The following is a 16129-nucleotide window of genomic DNA, read 5'->3' as shown; positions in this document are numbered from 1 at the left end:
GGCCTAGCAGGGATGCACAGGGAAAGGGAAGGGATATTAGAGATCAGACAGGGTACAAATATCAGCAGAACATCATGCACAGAGATGCTGATCTCTTGCACACCCTTCCCTTCCCACCTTTCACTTCCCAGGGAATGATCTGGATAGAAGGCACTGCTGGAAACCATCCAGCACTGACCCTCTCTTAAAGGGTAGGGAACAGTGGGATGACAAACTCCAAACAGCAACTTGAGAGGAGGGCCTTGGCAGAGGCAGGCAGGGAGGCATAACAGATTCTGCCCCAGTGTCTAACCAAATTCATTCCCGATACAAGGCAGCACCAGGTATCTTGCTGCTGTCCCTGGGGCATCATTCCCACCATTCCCACCTGCCTGAGAGCCAAAATCTCCCTGAGCATGCTAACTGAGACAGAGGAGTTGGTGGCACTAGGCAAGGGACATGCAGACCAGCACTTCACAGAGGGCACAAGGACAGGCTTGGCTTGCTGCCATCAGGCAGCAGCAAGGAGAGAGCCTACCTGAATCTTCACAGCGATAAGCACAGAGCTCAGCTCTTTGTCCAGCTCTTTCAGCACAGTGAGTTTCTTCAGGCGCAGACTGCAGAGCCTGTAAGACAGAGAGAATGGGACACATTCAGGCACCACCATCCCTGGGGCCCTGCCACATGGTACCCAGTGCTCAGAAGGCAGCCTGGATGCTTGGCCCAGTCGCAGGCACAAGCCTGGCCTAGGAACGCCGGCATTCACGCGCCACGGAGACAGCCCATCGGGGAAAAAAGGAAAGAAGGAAAATTAACAGAGCTAAAGCAGGCTTAAGGGATTAGCATGCAACAGGAAGTCCAACAGCAGGCCATGTGGTAAAGAGATCCCTTCCCAAGCAGGGCTGTTGCCAGCTCTACTTAAATCTACCTCAGCCACAGCACTGTTTATTTATAAACCAAAGCACTTAAATCCACTCTTACCCTGGACTTAGTTAAGGCAAATGTTCCCATGCAGACATCACAACTCAGCTCTTCTCTTGCACGGTTCCACACAGAGCCGACTTGGGAAGCAGCCCCACAGGAGGTTTCATACAGCTTCAGCCACCCTGACAAGCTCAAATCCGGGGGACTCAGCATGGTAAGTGGCACTTCCAGGAAAAAGCTAGGAAGGATCCTGAGGCTAAGTGAGAAGAGCTACTTTTGCTGCTCAAAGGAACAGCCAGCCACTCCGATCTCCTGCCTAGGAGCCTGCAGCAGGACTCCCATAGACACTACTTGCAAGGAACTCTGTGTCAGGGAGCAAAGTCAAACATTACCAGGCTTTACCAGCAGTAAGAGCATGTTGATATTTTGCAAGTTACCCTCTGTGCTCCACGGCTGCACTGCTGCAGACTCTGGTTCCCAGGACTTCTGTGGATATCAGCATGCTGGACCTGAGAGTCAGGCCACCCTCCCTGGAGAACAGATTTGGCTGCTACCAAATACCTTTCTGTCTGACACACTGCGCTCTCTGAATATCTGCTTTATTTATTTTTAAAGGAAAAAAACTGCTCTTGCTATGGTGATGTACAGCAGCGGTGTAGAACAATCACAGAGATGGAATGACAGTAAAAAGGGAAGGACAGAGCCAAACTGCCGGACAGGTTTAGAGCTTAGCAAGCACTCACCTCCTATCACGTCCCTGTCCTCCCTTTTAAAATAATTTTAGCTTGTGCAGAAGGTTTCCTGGACTGTGACTGCAACCCTGCTGCTCTGCCCTTCATGTTCTGGTCCCTCCTGGTAGAGGCCAGAAGTCAGGAAGCTGGGTGTGCAGGGAAGTTCTGCACACTCCTTTGCCAGATGGCTGATTATTTCAGCCAAAACCCAGAGCACAGACCCTAAGCTTTCATACTCTGTGCACTCCAGCACTACAAGTGGTCCCATCTCTGTGCACCCTTCCCCTCTGAGCCTCTCCTTGTAGGAAGGGAGAAACCTTATTACCTGAGGGAGGTTTTCAACCCCCCCCCAGAAATACTTAGGCATGATTAGGGGTGAGCCGTGGGGAGCAAGGCCAAAGACAGAAGCACCTCTCAGGCAGGGGGCAGGACTGAGTTCTTGCTAGAAAAAGGGGTACAGCAACTCCATCAGATGTACTGAAGGAAAGCTTGCAAAGAGGGTAAGCTTAGCTAACAACCACTACTAACCAGTGCTAATTGCGACTGTTGCTAGACAAGCCATGGAGAGAAATGAGGCTTGAACATGTAAGACAAGGACAGCACATCTACCCAAACCTTCCTTGCAGAACTAATTAAGTCATGATAGTTACCTGCATGGAAAAGTAATCTCATAAAGACTAAAACTTACATAAGGATATTCAGTCTTAATTGGAGGATGTGGAAAGGTTATAATTCTACCTAGCAGTTGTTCTCGTTGTAGAAACACACTTCTTATCAAAAACGAATTCACTCATTAGCTCCTCATGCTCCTCTCTGAGGCAGTACCTGGTCTTTTTTCCAGGGAAAGAATAAATGCCTATTGGTCAGCTCTGCCCACTTGGGCAGCTCTTTCATCTGTGATAAGGCAGTCTTCTCTTTCGATCCCTCTCCAGCTTTCAAGATCTATTTTACACAGTGAGAGACGCTGTAGCCTGCCCCATGTTCTTTCCATAGCATGTGTCGGAAGGTGATTTCCCCCCTTTCCACCCCCTGCTCTCCCTCCCTGCAGCACTCAAAGGTATAGCTTGCACCCTAGAGCTCCAACCCTTCTCCAAACAGTGCTTTCTAAAATACCACCACCCTTCCCACAGGGATTAACATGTATGTTCTAGAGTCTGAATGTACTTGCAGCACAAGAGCACAAAATTTTTAAGCAGCTTGGCTGTCCCTGATGATCCTCTTTTGATCTGTTACTTAACCAATCCCTGAATCACCCAGATTTACATCAGTGCTGAGTACAGGGCAGCAGAGGGTCCCACACTAATCTCTGCAGATATCTACAGGACAGGATCAATCCACAGTGATCAGATGCTGCTCTGAACATTTCAGCCAAATCCCACAGCAACTACCCCATGGTTTTGTCCAGAACTGATGATCACAGTATTACCCCTGAAAATCACTTTTTGGTAGACAAATTATAAATCTGGATTTACTTACTCCTATAATTAAACAGAACAAATAGCAACTGTTCTTGAGCTATGGAACTGCTGCAGGGACCTCTGCTATACTGAGTCGTGGTAAATATGTCTGTGTAACATTCTGATAATAACAAGCACTGACAGCTACAAGGAAAATGAGCTCCAACAGGGCAGTCTGACATCCTCCTGGAACCTCAGTACTCCTACACTCCTCTACTAGTCATTTACTGGGGAGAGGTACCCACTGTTCCCTGGTATTATCTTAAAAAATGCTGCCTTCTTTCCTTCACTAAATGAAAAATTTTGAGCTTTTGCTCTGAAGTTTGACTGAAGCACTTCTGCTTTCACCAAGCTGGCCCGTAGTTATCTTGAAAAGGAAAGCTCTTATAAACATGTATTTTGTGAAATTCACTGCCAGTAGCAAAGCACTGCCTCCAGTGGTTGTTTGCAAAAGCATCCAATCAAGAGGTCACAGAGGACACACAGTGGCTTATTTTTGTTAAGGAAGCTTTCCTGTCTGACCATCCAGGACCACAGGTAACTGTACTAATTCTAACAAATTGAATATTTCTTCTCTAAGATATGTATACTCTGTCCTGCTGATGTGAAGCTCCCCATTCTTTCCATAACATTCCTGCTGCCTGATACACCCCAAAAACATCTTGGGAGTCCATAGAGATGCTAACTCATTTCTCCTCTTCCCAGGACACTGCATGTGCCAAGGCTACTAATCCTGCTCCCTGTGCACTTATCCTTGCTAAGAGTGGCTCTGTTTCTATCGTTTTTACCTGGCTTGCCATAGTGTCCTTGCAGGCTGTCCTTCCAGGTAGGAAGACAAAACATCTGCAAAAATAACTAGATTTGGCTAATATAAGAGAATGTCAGTTAAATCAGTCTCTGGTTTGCTTGAAATGTGCCATCTTCATCCAGGTGATATTCTCCATCAGAGAACCACAGAATTGTTAAGGTTGGAAAAGAGCTCTAAGATTATCAAACCATTAACAAAGCATGACCATGTTCATCACTAACTTTGTAACCCATGTACACACGAGTGCCTCATCCACCTGTTTTCTGAATACTTCCAGAGGTGCTGATCCCACCATTTCTCCACCCTTTCAGTGAAGAACTTTTTCCTAATATCCAGCCTAAACCTACACTGGTGCAACTTGAGGTCGTTTCCTCCTGTTCTGTCACTTGTTACCTGGGAAAACAGACCAACCCTCAACTCAGTACAACCTCCTTTCAGGGAGTTGTAGAGAGCAATAAGGCCACCCTGAGTCTCCTTTTCTGCAAGCCAAACAGCCCCAGGTCCCCCAAGCACTCCCCATACATTTAATTCCCTAGACACTTCACCAACTCCAGACATGCTCCAGCACCTCAGTGTCTTTTGTGCATTGAGGGGCCCAAAACTGAACACAATATTCAAAGCGGAGCTTCAAATCATCAGGCAGAGATGTGAGACCTGCTGAATTCAAGGTGTCACATCCTTTTAAGATGATGTTATCTGCCATTAGGAGGATCAGCTCATACCTGTGTATGTACATGACCCACTGTGGCAATAGAGCTTGGGTTGCACACTGTCTCTACAGTTTTTTCACTGCATGTGGAACATGGACTGTTATGGGATGTCCCAGGATAAAGAGGCAGCTTTCTCCAATATTGTTGCTCCTGCTGACAGTGATTTACTACAGGCTGGTCTTCCCAATGCAATTGAATTAAGTTGAGTGGAATATGTGACTGGTTTGTGGTGCAGTCACAATTTCTGCATCATCACTCCACTATCTTTACTTCATGTACATACAGATTGGAGGGATTTGTATAATCTGGGAGCCCGAGAGAAGGAGCAGACATCATTTTATTACTTTAAAAGCTTGTTCCCTCTCTGGGCACTGTACAACAAGTTCTGTGCTTTCATTATTGGTTGCCTCTGTCAGAGGCTTAGTCAATTCCCCTAACCCAGGAAACCACAGCTGATGAAATCCCACAGTTCTGAAAAATCCTCATATCTACTTTTCTGTGAGCAGACATGGGAGCTTAATTATGGTCTCTATTCTTCCTGGGTCTATTGCTCACTACCCCTTCCACAAAATAAATCCTAAACATTTTAACTTCGATACAGCTGATGTCTGGCCAGAGCTGCTCTGTGTTCCCATTTTTTTGCCAGAGAAATACATAGATGTATAGGGTCTATTTTACAAGCATTCTTATCACTATTTCTCATACCAAATCATGTACATATTACCCAAGAACCAATTCACTCAATATTTTTATTGCAATGCAGTAAAAGTGTCAAAATTCTCTGCAGAGTTAATGGACCTAATCCTCTACCTCCTAAAGACCACAGCAAGAGGACATTAAAGCGTTTTCTTATCTACTTTTCTTTTTTTTCTTCATTTCAACAACAAAAGGTAGTTTTTTTGCTTTCCTTTTCACTGAAGGGGCAATATAAAGCATTATGCAACAATTTCCTGCTTGGGCAGTATTCTTGGCATAGCTTCCTCCTTGAAAAAAATGAAAGTGTTCTCCAAGTTAAAAAAAACCTAAAACTGTTTTGAAAAGCAAGAAGGTTTTCTACTGCTCTGACAGTGCCACTAAACTGCATCACAGGTGATTCCCTCAATGTATGAACAGAACTAATCAAATCTTCTTAAGAGCAATGACAACAGCCCTCCTCATTCTGGAGGAAGTCTTCAAATATTATTTGTATGTTTACCACCTTCTTACCTATATAAACATATACGTATAAAAATATGTTTTTGGATTTTTTTTCAAAAGTATACATAAACACTACTATAAGCAAGTTCTAGTCCAAAGAAAATCTCATCCAAATAACAAAATAGTTATTTGGATGTGCCAGATAACTGTTGATGTGCAACATCTGGAGAATCTGCTCTTGGCGTGGTGCCCACTGCAGCTGGAACAAGCCAAGGGAAAAGCCCAGTGTGCATCCAGAGTCACTGCTCAACCCCCCTCCGTGCCCCAGCCTCAGAACCAGTCCTTACCCCCAAGTTAAGGGTCAAGCCCATGAAATCCTCTCTTTTTCTGCTGATATCCTGGGCTGTTCAGTGCTTGGCTTACCAATCACTCATGAGTGGCAGCTCATTCTCTGGACAAGACTGTTTCCCGGGATATTTGCACTGATTTCTCCGAGCAGCAGCAGCCAGGGACCTTGGCTCCTCCTGTAGTTTCCATGCCACCTACAAATGTTAGAACACATCCACCTTTCCCAGCACTGGCCCTCTGTATCCTTGTCAGCACCACCACCTTTATCAGATGCACAGACGTGGACTAAGTCTTTAATAGTGTCAGTGTAGCTGCTCTTCAATATTTTTCCCGACTTTGACACCTCAGGTGTCCCTTCAAGGTGATATTAAACTCCGAGACTGGGCTTCTGGAAAGATACCACAATTTCCACGGGGCTCCCAAGGCACGGGATGCTCCCGATGCTCCTGTACCCTGCCAATCGCTGGAGCAGCACCTATTCCCAAAACATGTTCCCGCTAGAGGGCAGAAGGCAGCCGGCCTGGACACAAACCCGGGCCAGCGGGACGCTCTGCAGACTGGCCGGCCTCGTGGAGCAGCTTGTAAAAGCAGATGTGATCAGAGGGGCGTCCAACCACAGAGCTCACCCCGGATAGGGCCAAAACAAGTGTCAAGGGAAGAGCACACGCACTGTGTGCCAGCGGTGAGACACCACCCGAAATGTGCCACAGCTTCCTGAAAGCAAGATCCTACCAGAGCCCCAAGTGGTGTGTTTGTATGAGACACCACTGATGCACACAGAGGGGAGGAGAGACCTACTCCACTTTCAGAAACCAAGTCCCTGTTGCCAGCAAACAGAGCAATGAACTGGGACAGCAGCAGGTTCATCGGGCTCTGCAGATCAGGCATCAGCACAGGTAGGTGCACCAATTACAGAGGGATTGGGAGGAAAGCATCAGCCTGCTCTGAGAGGTTCCCCAAGGGAGAGACAGACAGGGCACTCACGGCTTACCAGCACACTCTTGCCACTCCACCCTCAAGCCACTGCAACTGCTGCAGCCTGAGATGAGCAAGTAAAGCAACCTGCACCAAAGAGGTGTAACATGGCAAGAAACAAAGGCCAAAAAATATGACAGCACCCTCCTGGGTGACCAAGGAAAGAGCTAGGGCAGAGCCACCAAATACCTGCTGTGTCTCAGGTCCCTCAGCCAAGATACACAAGGTGGTGTGCAGCACAACAGCCCTGGTGCCAACCAGCATTCCCTCTCCTTGCCGTAAGACAGACATTTTGGCTCATCTGCATCCTGGCTGACAGCAGCTTGCTACCAGTAGCATATGTCTGCCCTGCTGCTGGATCCAGAGCAGGGTTCTGTTAATGCAAATTGCAGTAGGTTTGATTTATCCCAATTCCCAAGTGACATTCACAAAGGAAATCCTAAAGCACAAAGCACAGAAAACAAAACCTCCCCAGGTTATGTCTCTTCTTTTCCTATGAAGCATTTCACAGCTTACAGCTCTGCCTGCTTTAAGAAATCCAGCCTGTTTTCCCACATGACTATTCCTCCCCTCCATCATCCCATCTCCTTCCACGTGCCCCTAGACAGACCAAACCCAAAGCCAATGCTCACATATCCCAGAGGACCAGATGACACCCTCCTTCCTTTTGTCTTTGAGGGTGTAGCAAAGGAAGGGGTTTCTTATCCTCACAGCAGCAACTTGGCTGCACTACAGGGGAGGAGGATAGGCAAAGTCATGCTGGGAAGGGCAAAAAATAACAGTATCAGTAGGATATACATTACCAAGAGCAAGGTATCATCAAGCAATTCATCCTCAGTCAGGACGCAAATGGGAAGAAAACAGTGTCCTGCCAGCAGATACATCTACCTTTCCTTGTCTTCCTGGCTGGCTTCTTGCTACTGCCTAGAGTTTTCCTCACAGCCTTGTGTCCTGGTTAGCACTTCCCCCCTGGAATGGCCATTCAAGATAGACTGCAGTCACTGAAAAGAGGCCAGTGCAGTGCATTAAATGGGACCTCAGCACCACTGTGCTGAATTGGAGCACCTCATTTTTTTCATTTTCCTATCCCCACAGAAGGGAAAATCCACACCATCAGCCCCTGCTGTTCTCATCTGAGCGGGCAGGCCATTTTTAACTGCATCAAACATCACCATCTTACTGTGTATGCGCATTTAGCAAGCCTGCCCTTCTCCAGTCAGCCCTTGGAACAGTGTCTAACTCTTTATTCTCTGGGCAAACAATCTCTGGTTTAGTCAGCACCCAGCTGCTCTATTAAACCTCTGAAGCAGCTTTCCCACCCTGCAGGGACCACATAGGGCTCTGCCCAGGGGCTCTGGACTGCCACCCAGAGGCCTCCCAGGCATCTTCTCTTCCATCAAAAGCCTTAGCATTCCTCTGTGCTCAGAGATGGATTTCACAGCACTGCAACACCTCGGAGACAGCACTCAGCCACACTCGACAGAGGCAAAGAACAGGGCAGGTCATGTCCCAAAGGGACACAACAGTCAGGACAAGGCATAGCAGGCATTCCAGGCTCGGTCAGGTGCACCAGTGAGATAAGGAGGTTCAGAGAAAGGATAAGGGCATCAACACTATGCATGACTCAGCTAGCAGCAGTAGCTACTACTGATCACCAGCAACAGCCATCAGAGCTGCTTGCTACCAGTGTGAAAGCAACGAGGTGAAGGGAGCAAAGTGCAGACAGGTACTGGGCTCACTGATTTTCTCTGGAAGAACCAAGATTCACTCAGGATTACAGAAGAGATTTGTTGGATTTATCTAAGAGAATATAAAAATCTTTCTAAATACCAAACAAGATGTACAAAATCATCCTCTTCCTCAGGGTTTTCAAAACTGCCATCTGACATGTGTAGCCAAACTGCAACCAAAACTGTTCCTGGACCAGCCACTGTTTCCTTCACAGGAAGGTTATAACAGGTTTTGCTTTAGAAACATGCTTGCTAAAGGAGGTCAGCCAGCATGCATCACTGAGTGCACACCAGCCCCACGCCCAGGGAGTCACACCAGGAGTAGCAGATGGACCACCAGCAGTGCTGTGCTCAGGGTGCAGAGCACTTCTCTTTCCTAAAAGCTGTATCTACTACAGGCTTTCAGCTGTTTTAGTGCCGCCAAAATGTTACCATGCTAGCAAGGCACACCAAAGCCTTGAGCCACTCATAACACTGCATTTCCAATGAAAGAATGGCTATTCAGGACAGGAGCTAACATCCAGATCTCTCTGCTTGTTTGCTGTCCATGGCACAGTGAGGCTGTTCCAAGCAGGAACCAGGAGGTTCCTGCTTGGAAGGAACAATGCAGAGGTCATGAGATCCCAAACCAGGACGGAGCAAGCCTGGCTGCAATAGAAAAACTCCCACAAATGATTGGCCAAGGTCATACAGAATTATTCCCTTTTCTCCAGTACCCCACAAAGCACAGACAGCAGTGACACTCGCAGACCAGCAAAGATCTCTGGGATTCCCTTTGGTTAGGCCTGCAGCCAACAGCTCCAGAGTATATGTGCTCCCCTTTTCAAGCCTGCTGAACCATCCTCTGATGTTTGGACATGCCTCCTCACACGGACAAGTGTGTGCCAGCATCTCTGCAAGCAAACAGTTTCTAAACAAGACAAATGGTGCTTTCTCAAACCAATTCAAATACCATATTGGAAGCCAGTCAAAGATAAGGCTATATTACGAAATGGCCCCTTCTGTTCCCAGGCAGTTTCCTTTAAGCACAACTGTCCTTTACAGGCTCCTTAGCTACAGACAGCTCCAGAGTTTCAGACTCAGTAACACAGGCAGGCTCAAAAAGAAGTGGACCACTCTGGCCTAGTACTTGTTCATGTTGTGGATTTGTGTTGAGGAAAAGCAAGGCACACTGTAGGCAGCAGACAGAGAGATGGCCAACATCAATATATAACCTAAATGCCACCTCCTGACTGGAGGACTGCTTCCTCCTGATCCTCCCTGCTGCAGACTGAGCTCCGACGAGTTCTGCCAGCCTGGAGGGCAGATCACTCACAAGATATAGATACTCCCTACCCTGATCTCAGGGGACATTCCTGCTAATGTGGTTAGTCCCACTGTAGGAGGGACTCCCCAGAACCTCAAACTCCCAAACAGGATGAGCATGGCCTGTCAGCACTGGCAGGGCTATGCCATCCTCTCCTTCCTAGCAAGTCTCTCTCCAGACAGAATTCACTATAGAGCTCTGCCCAGCAGTTGTTTCCCAACAGGTTTATAAACCTCTCTGTTGCACAGGTCTCTTAAGCCACTGATCTAGACTAGTGAGGCCACTGTGCAGACCACACACAACAAACCCTTCTCTGAAAAGTGGGGAAGCTACGAAAGGGCATTTGTAAAAATCATGGAAGAGCCATCAGTCTGTGCAGTCAGTGACAAAAACAAGATCAGAGGATGGAGTGAAAAACCTGAGATCTGCCTAGAAAGACACTTGGCTACTCCAACCTGTCACTAACACAGACATGCCAGAGCTATCCCACACTCCACAGCAAGGAGCTGCAGCTTACCTGGTGCTACAGAGCAGATTTCCTTTTAGCATAGAGGTACCTGCAAACACTCCAGTGTGCACTGCTTCTCCCCACCAGTTAGCTCCAAAAATAGCCCCTCCTGGCAGAGACATCCATGTTGAAACACTACTGCAATACCAAGCTTCTGGGCTGTTTATACCCAACTATGCATGCTTTTCTGAGGCAGGGATGCCACACAGTCCATGCAGCTGGAGTGGAAGTGACAAGGCAGCAGATATTGCTATAGCTCACACTAAACTTCCTAGCTCAGGAATGCTGTGGTACTTACCAAAATATCCCAGCAATAGAATACTGCTTTTTGTCCAGGTCCACTGACCCTTTAACATCAGGCTCTCTGGGAGCAGGCATCAAAAAGCATGAACGAGCTATGCTGCAAAAATAAATGTGTCCAGGGAACAGTCTGAGCTCCAGTGGACCACAGGAGAGGCAATTTCCCCTCAGAGCACCCTCCAGGCAATGCATGCAGGCAGCTGCTGTCCACAATCATTCCTGTTCACTGGCACCACAAGATTTCCCAGCAGGCTGCCAGGCTGTCCAGCAGACTGTCCCTACTCTCCAAGACACTGCAGCTGGGGCTCAGCAGTGTCAGACAGTCACTCACAGGCTGGCAGGGCCCTTGGGGGCCCCAGCAAGCAGCACCCAGACTGAACAGACAACACTGCATGCACCTGCAACTGCTCACTTCCGAACGCTGTCCCAGTGGAACAGGACATTCTTTCCAAGGATCACTGCGCCTATTCACCTTCTCAGCAAGCTGCAAGCAGGGCCAGGAGCTATCACAGCACACATTTCACCTAGCAAAAGGATCCATAAATAACTTGGTGTGCCTCCTCACCACATCCTGTATTACAGCCACACCGGGCACGGGCAGCCATCCAAAGACACCCTCACTAAAAAAATTTAAATTTGTAACATACTTCAGAAGTTCAACACCCTACCAACCACTTTGTCTCTTTAAAGCACAGTTTTGTAGTGCTCACTGAAGAACCAGAATGCCTATTGAAGGACTCAGGAAATGGAAGGACAGGTGATTTATCATGCAACCCTTCCCACCAACCCACAGGAATCTGTGGCTGTAGTGAAGGATTTCCTGCACAATAGGTGCACACAAAACCACTCCTTGCAACAGAGGCACTACTTTATGTCCATTATCTGGGCATATGCTGTCCTGTATATGTTCAGATGCAGCCTCCTTGTTTTCTCTCTGAGTACTCTGAATTTTATACAGGAGGTCATTAAGCATTTCTGAAAAGAGTTGTCCTCAACTCTTGTACACAGGCTTCCAGAAAAACATTTGCCAGTGCACATACTACCTTGAGACTGGCCCACAGGAAGCTCTGCACCAGCCAGCTGAAGCAGAAGAAACTAAAACATGGCTTTTTTGGTTCACTGATCAAACTGTAAAACAAGCCTATAAAAGAAATAAAAGCTAGTTCCAGTCCAGAATAATACTGAAAAGTTTTTAAAACAGCCATGAGGGGATACCTTTGAATCTGACTCTACCTAACAGTGGTTAGTAAGGGCAAGATATAAGACTGCAAGTGACTATAAAATTGCAGCCAGTTACAGCTTTTAAGAGGACAGAAGTCAGGGGAAAGCAACGTCAGAGAAGGAAACATAACTGAAGGCCCAGGATTTGGACATACCAAAAGGATACCACTGAAAGCAAAAACTTACTTCAGAAATATCTGACAGTTCCTTAATAGAAATGCTGCTTGCAGCTATAAACAGGCAGCCAGTTCAAAGGAGAGGCGAACGCACTCCTCAGGATAATCACATATGGAGAAAAGGCAGAGGAAGCTGTTCCCCAGGGAAGGCAGATACCACAGCACACGGTCTTTTGTTAGCACAATTCCTTGAATGCAATCACCCTACTCCTCCCCCACATGAAAGATCAATCAGAGATTGTCAAGAGTGTTCAAAAGAGCCTATTAGGCTTGCACTGGGTGCCCACAAAGAAGAGACCTGTGCATCCAGGGAATCCCTTCACTATGCTCACTGCAGCTCCCTATCATGTTCAGCTGGGAGAAAACAAGCAGGGAAAAGAAAAACAATGCACAGAGCAGTGAGGAATACTAGGCAAGTGCCTTGCTATCCCAAATTCATGGAGTTGAGAGCTTTCTAGAGGAGGTAACACAGTGCTAGTTTGTTACTGCAGAAAGGTCAGACACAGCAAGAGAGGTTCCAGGAATAACATGTTTCAAAGGTGGGGTGGGAGATACAACTTCATTGTCCCAAGTCAGGATTTGGGTTTACCTGGTGGGATAGAAACAGTCTGCTCTCAAAGCAAAGCAAAATTGCATCAAAAGCTGACCTCCAACTATACTCGGAGTGCAAACAGTATCCTGAGGAATAAGAGACAGGACAACAATTACCATTTCCCAGACCCTCCTCAGTCTGACAGTGGGCAAACAAATCAACATGTAAGTAATTATTCCAAGAGAGGACAATGCCTATGGAGGAAAGTGACTGCATGGAAGCCACCAGCTGACCCCAGCACTGTAAGGCAGCCTCCCCATTCCCAGCAGACACTGGTCCCACACTTCCCACTCAGAATCTGCCACCAAGCTAGTGAGCACACAAGTGCTGGCCCCTAGAGCTGGCCTTTAGTGTCCTTTGCACTCTGTTCCAGCTCCAGACAGGCTGCCATGCTCAGGAAGGAGGTGGACAGCAACATTCACATGGCCCTGACAGGCTTATTCCAGCTGCAGGAGGGCACCACCACAGCTGGATTAGGGTAATGTCACCAGCAGGATTTCAGGATGTGTCAGGCAGAAAAGGGAGAACAGACTGCTGACACAAGTCACCCACATGCAGGATATTTGTTCATACAAGCCAATTGCAGGAAGAGTTGAGAAAGTTATTACCATTATTTCTACATTTGCCTGCTTAATCTTGTTGTCCTAGTTACCACAGCCCTGGTGACTAAGGCAACCAGTCTTGGCAAGTAAGACACAGAATGCAAGGAGATGTAATACAAATATTTAAGATTACTCTCAAAGAGCAAAAGCAGAAACAAGTAAAAGCAATTCTGTACCCCCAGCATCACCTCCAGTCTCCCTTCATCTACTACGTTTCTCATCACCTCCTCAGTTTGAGCATGGATACTCAGGTGTGTTTATGGCACCCAGGAGACTCAAGGTGGGCTGCAAACCCAATTCAAATGTGCCAGAGCTCCCCATACACTCCCTCTTCACAGTGAGTTAACTGTGCAGACACTAACATGTGCAGTCCTGTGCCCAGACTGAAGATCAGAACTTGTGTTACCATTCAATAAACAGCTCCTCTTTATCCATGTATGGTCTCTGCAGCATGCAGGCTGCAGGTTCATAATGCCCTGGAGCATTTCACACAGGCATTTCAAGGCATCTCCATCTAGGAACTGAGGAACATGACACTCCTGTGGTTTCTGAGATCACTATCAGCTCTGCAACAATCCCAGTCCTGAGCACATATTTGCTTCTCTGTTCTTTTTATCAGAGACATACAATACCCAGAACATCTCAGGCTAAGGCTGTGTAAAGTTAAGTCAAGTCAAAAGTAACTTTAAGTGAACCACATGACTTGGACAATATAAAGGCACTTCTGCTGTCCAAAGTCCAGAACCTCCAACTCTAAACTCTTATGATCATGATCCAAGCACATATCAAGCCCAAAATATAAGCAACTCTTGCTGTCATGGAACTCCAAGTAGCATTTCACTAAGCTTATCTTTTTCTCTCCCCTTGCTACTAAACTTCACATAAATGGGAAAAACTACATGATTTACATTTTAATCAAGATATCAGTTATGCAGAGCCTGTAAGGGTGAAAACAAAAATTGCAATAGGTTTTGATAGACACTTCATGTTTAGCTTGCCCTGAACACCAAGTATGCAGTACTGCCGGGCACCTCACAACAAACAGGAAAGCAAGACTATTATGCTTGGATGGGTGATCAGATCCTGAGAAGATGAGAAAATTTCAATCAAGATATGCATATAATAACCCATGATGTACCATAATAAAAATATGTATTTAAAATACTATTTAAAAGAAAAAAAAAATTCTCCCTCTCCAACCCTTAATTATCCTATATAGAGCTGTGTATAGCATTTAATTATTTGGGCTGCTTACATGTTAAAAGCTAGCCACATAAAATAGGAAGTTTCATTTTCTCCCTTTCACATTTTCACACCCGAAGAGACAATCACCCAGGACCTTGTAGGCATCCTCATGCGAAGGTGTGAAACTTCAAGAAGAAAATTTGCAAGTATGTGGAGCCAACAGCACAGCACACTGAGCTCACCTGAGTGAAAGGGACAGTTCTGCACAGGCTGCCTGTTCCAGGGTGTGGGATGGACATCCAGCTAGGAAGCATCAGGCCCTGGGTTACCTCAGAAGCTTGGAAAATTCTGCCTCCCAAGGGCTTCCCTCAAGGCGTTGTTTGAAGTATGTTCCACTCAAATGAACTTCAGAGGAATGACCTCTCTTGAAGCAAGCACTGCTTTAAAGCAATGTTTCTGCTTAAGTTATCAGTATTTTTTCACTTAAAATGAAAATAGCATAGGGTTTTCAAATCAGTCAGACCTAATGCAATGGGGCCAGGACACAACAACTTTTAACTACTTTTGAACTACAACTACAGCAGAAGTAAGCAAGCAAAGGCAACAGGGAGGCTGCAGAGAGGCAGAGGCTCTCGTTAGCATGCCCAGCTGTAGGGAAGGCAGGCAGGCACCATGCTGCAGCCATCAGCTCTCTGCCCCCACCTCTTCAGAGGCTGCTTTGCTTCTCCAGCAGGCAAACTGCCCCAAGGCCCAGCCCCCAGTGTCCATTCTCCAAAGGGAGATGAATAACAAAGCTAATTTGGAAACCAGAAACCAGGCAGGGGCTTGAGGAAACCTATGCAGGTTGCCACAGCAACTCCACAAATCCATGTCACCGGAGACCACCACACTCAGAACACTCTGACAGCAAAGCCCTTTTAGCACCTGGATGACAGCCAGCTACCCAGTTTTCTGGCAACAGGACTGCAAGCCTAAGTAAGATCAGCCCAGCTCAGTCTTATGAATGGAAGATCTCCAAGGGACACCAGAGCAGCTGGCACGTCCGGTGCAAGCTCAGCATCCAGCAAAGCCAAGCTGTGAAGGTACTGGAAGGCAGATCATTGAGCTGCCATTGTGATTGATTCTCAAGTTTTTCCATTTGAGGGAATGACACACTGGAGATCTACACTTGTGAGCAGCAGAGCAGCACGCATGGGGTCTGCAGCACAGATTTTTCTCTTTTAAAAAGTAGCCTGTGTTGCTTCAGCACATCAGGCAACAAAAACATAAAACTAGACCTACCCAAGTGATTAATCCTCAGAACTACTTGATAAATGCTGACAATAATTTGGAGCGCCTTCCAGCATTCTCCAAAATCAAAGAAATAAAACTGGATGTTTTCCCTTTCTTCTTGTTTATATCCTCTCTCAAAACCTGAACTCAAGTACCTGGCATTAAACA

The 16129-nt window shown here is 46.7% G+C and overlaps 1 protein-coding gene across 3 annotated transcripts in view; it reads right to left on the bottom strand.

The window, feature by feature from the left end:
• The window catches only part of LOC311151437 (phosphofurin acidic cluster sorting protein 1-like), a gene marked incomplete at its 5' end in the record, with an annotated part of 54981 nt that overhangs the window by 19488 nt on the left and 19364 nt on the right, over positions 1-16129 (bottom strand). For 2 of the 3 annotated variants that reach the window (XM_084201893.1, XM_084201894.1), the window contains one exon: positions 518-605. In XM_084201893.1, the coding sequence (XP_084058019.1) occupies positions 518-605 (88 nt within the window). Of the gene's footprint in view, positions 1-517; positions 606-16129 lie in introns of those variants that run through there. The other variant, XM_084201895.1, reaches the window with a different exon arrangement.

This window comes from Fringilla coelebs (assembly GCF_963513975.1).
Source record: "Fringilla coelebs genome assembly, chromosome: 3".
In the NCBI taxonomy this organism is placed as follows: domain Eukaryota; kingdom Metazoa; phylum Chordata; class Aves; order Passeriformes; family Fringillidae; genus Fringilla; species Fringilla coelebs.
The sequence above is the reverse complement of the archived record's forward strand: the minus strand, read 5'-3'. Positions and strand labels throughout refer to the sequence as shown.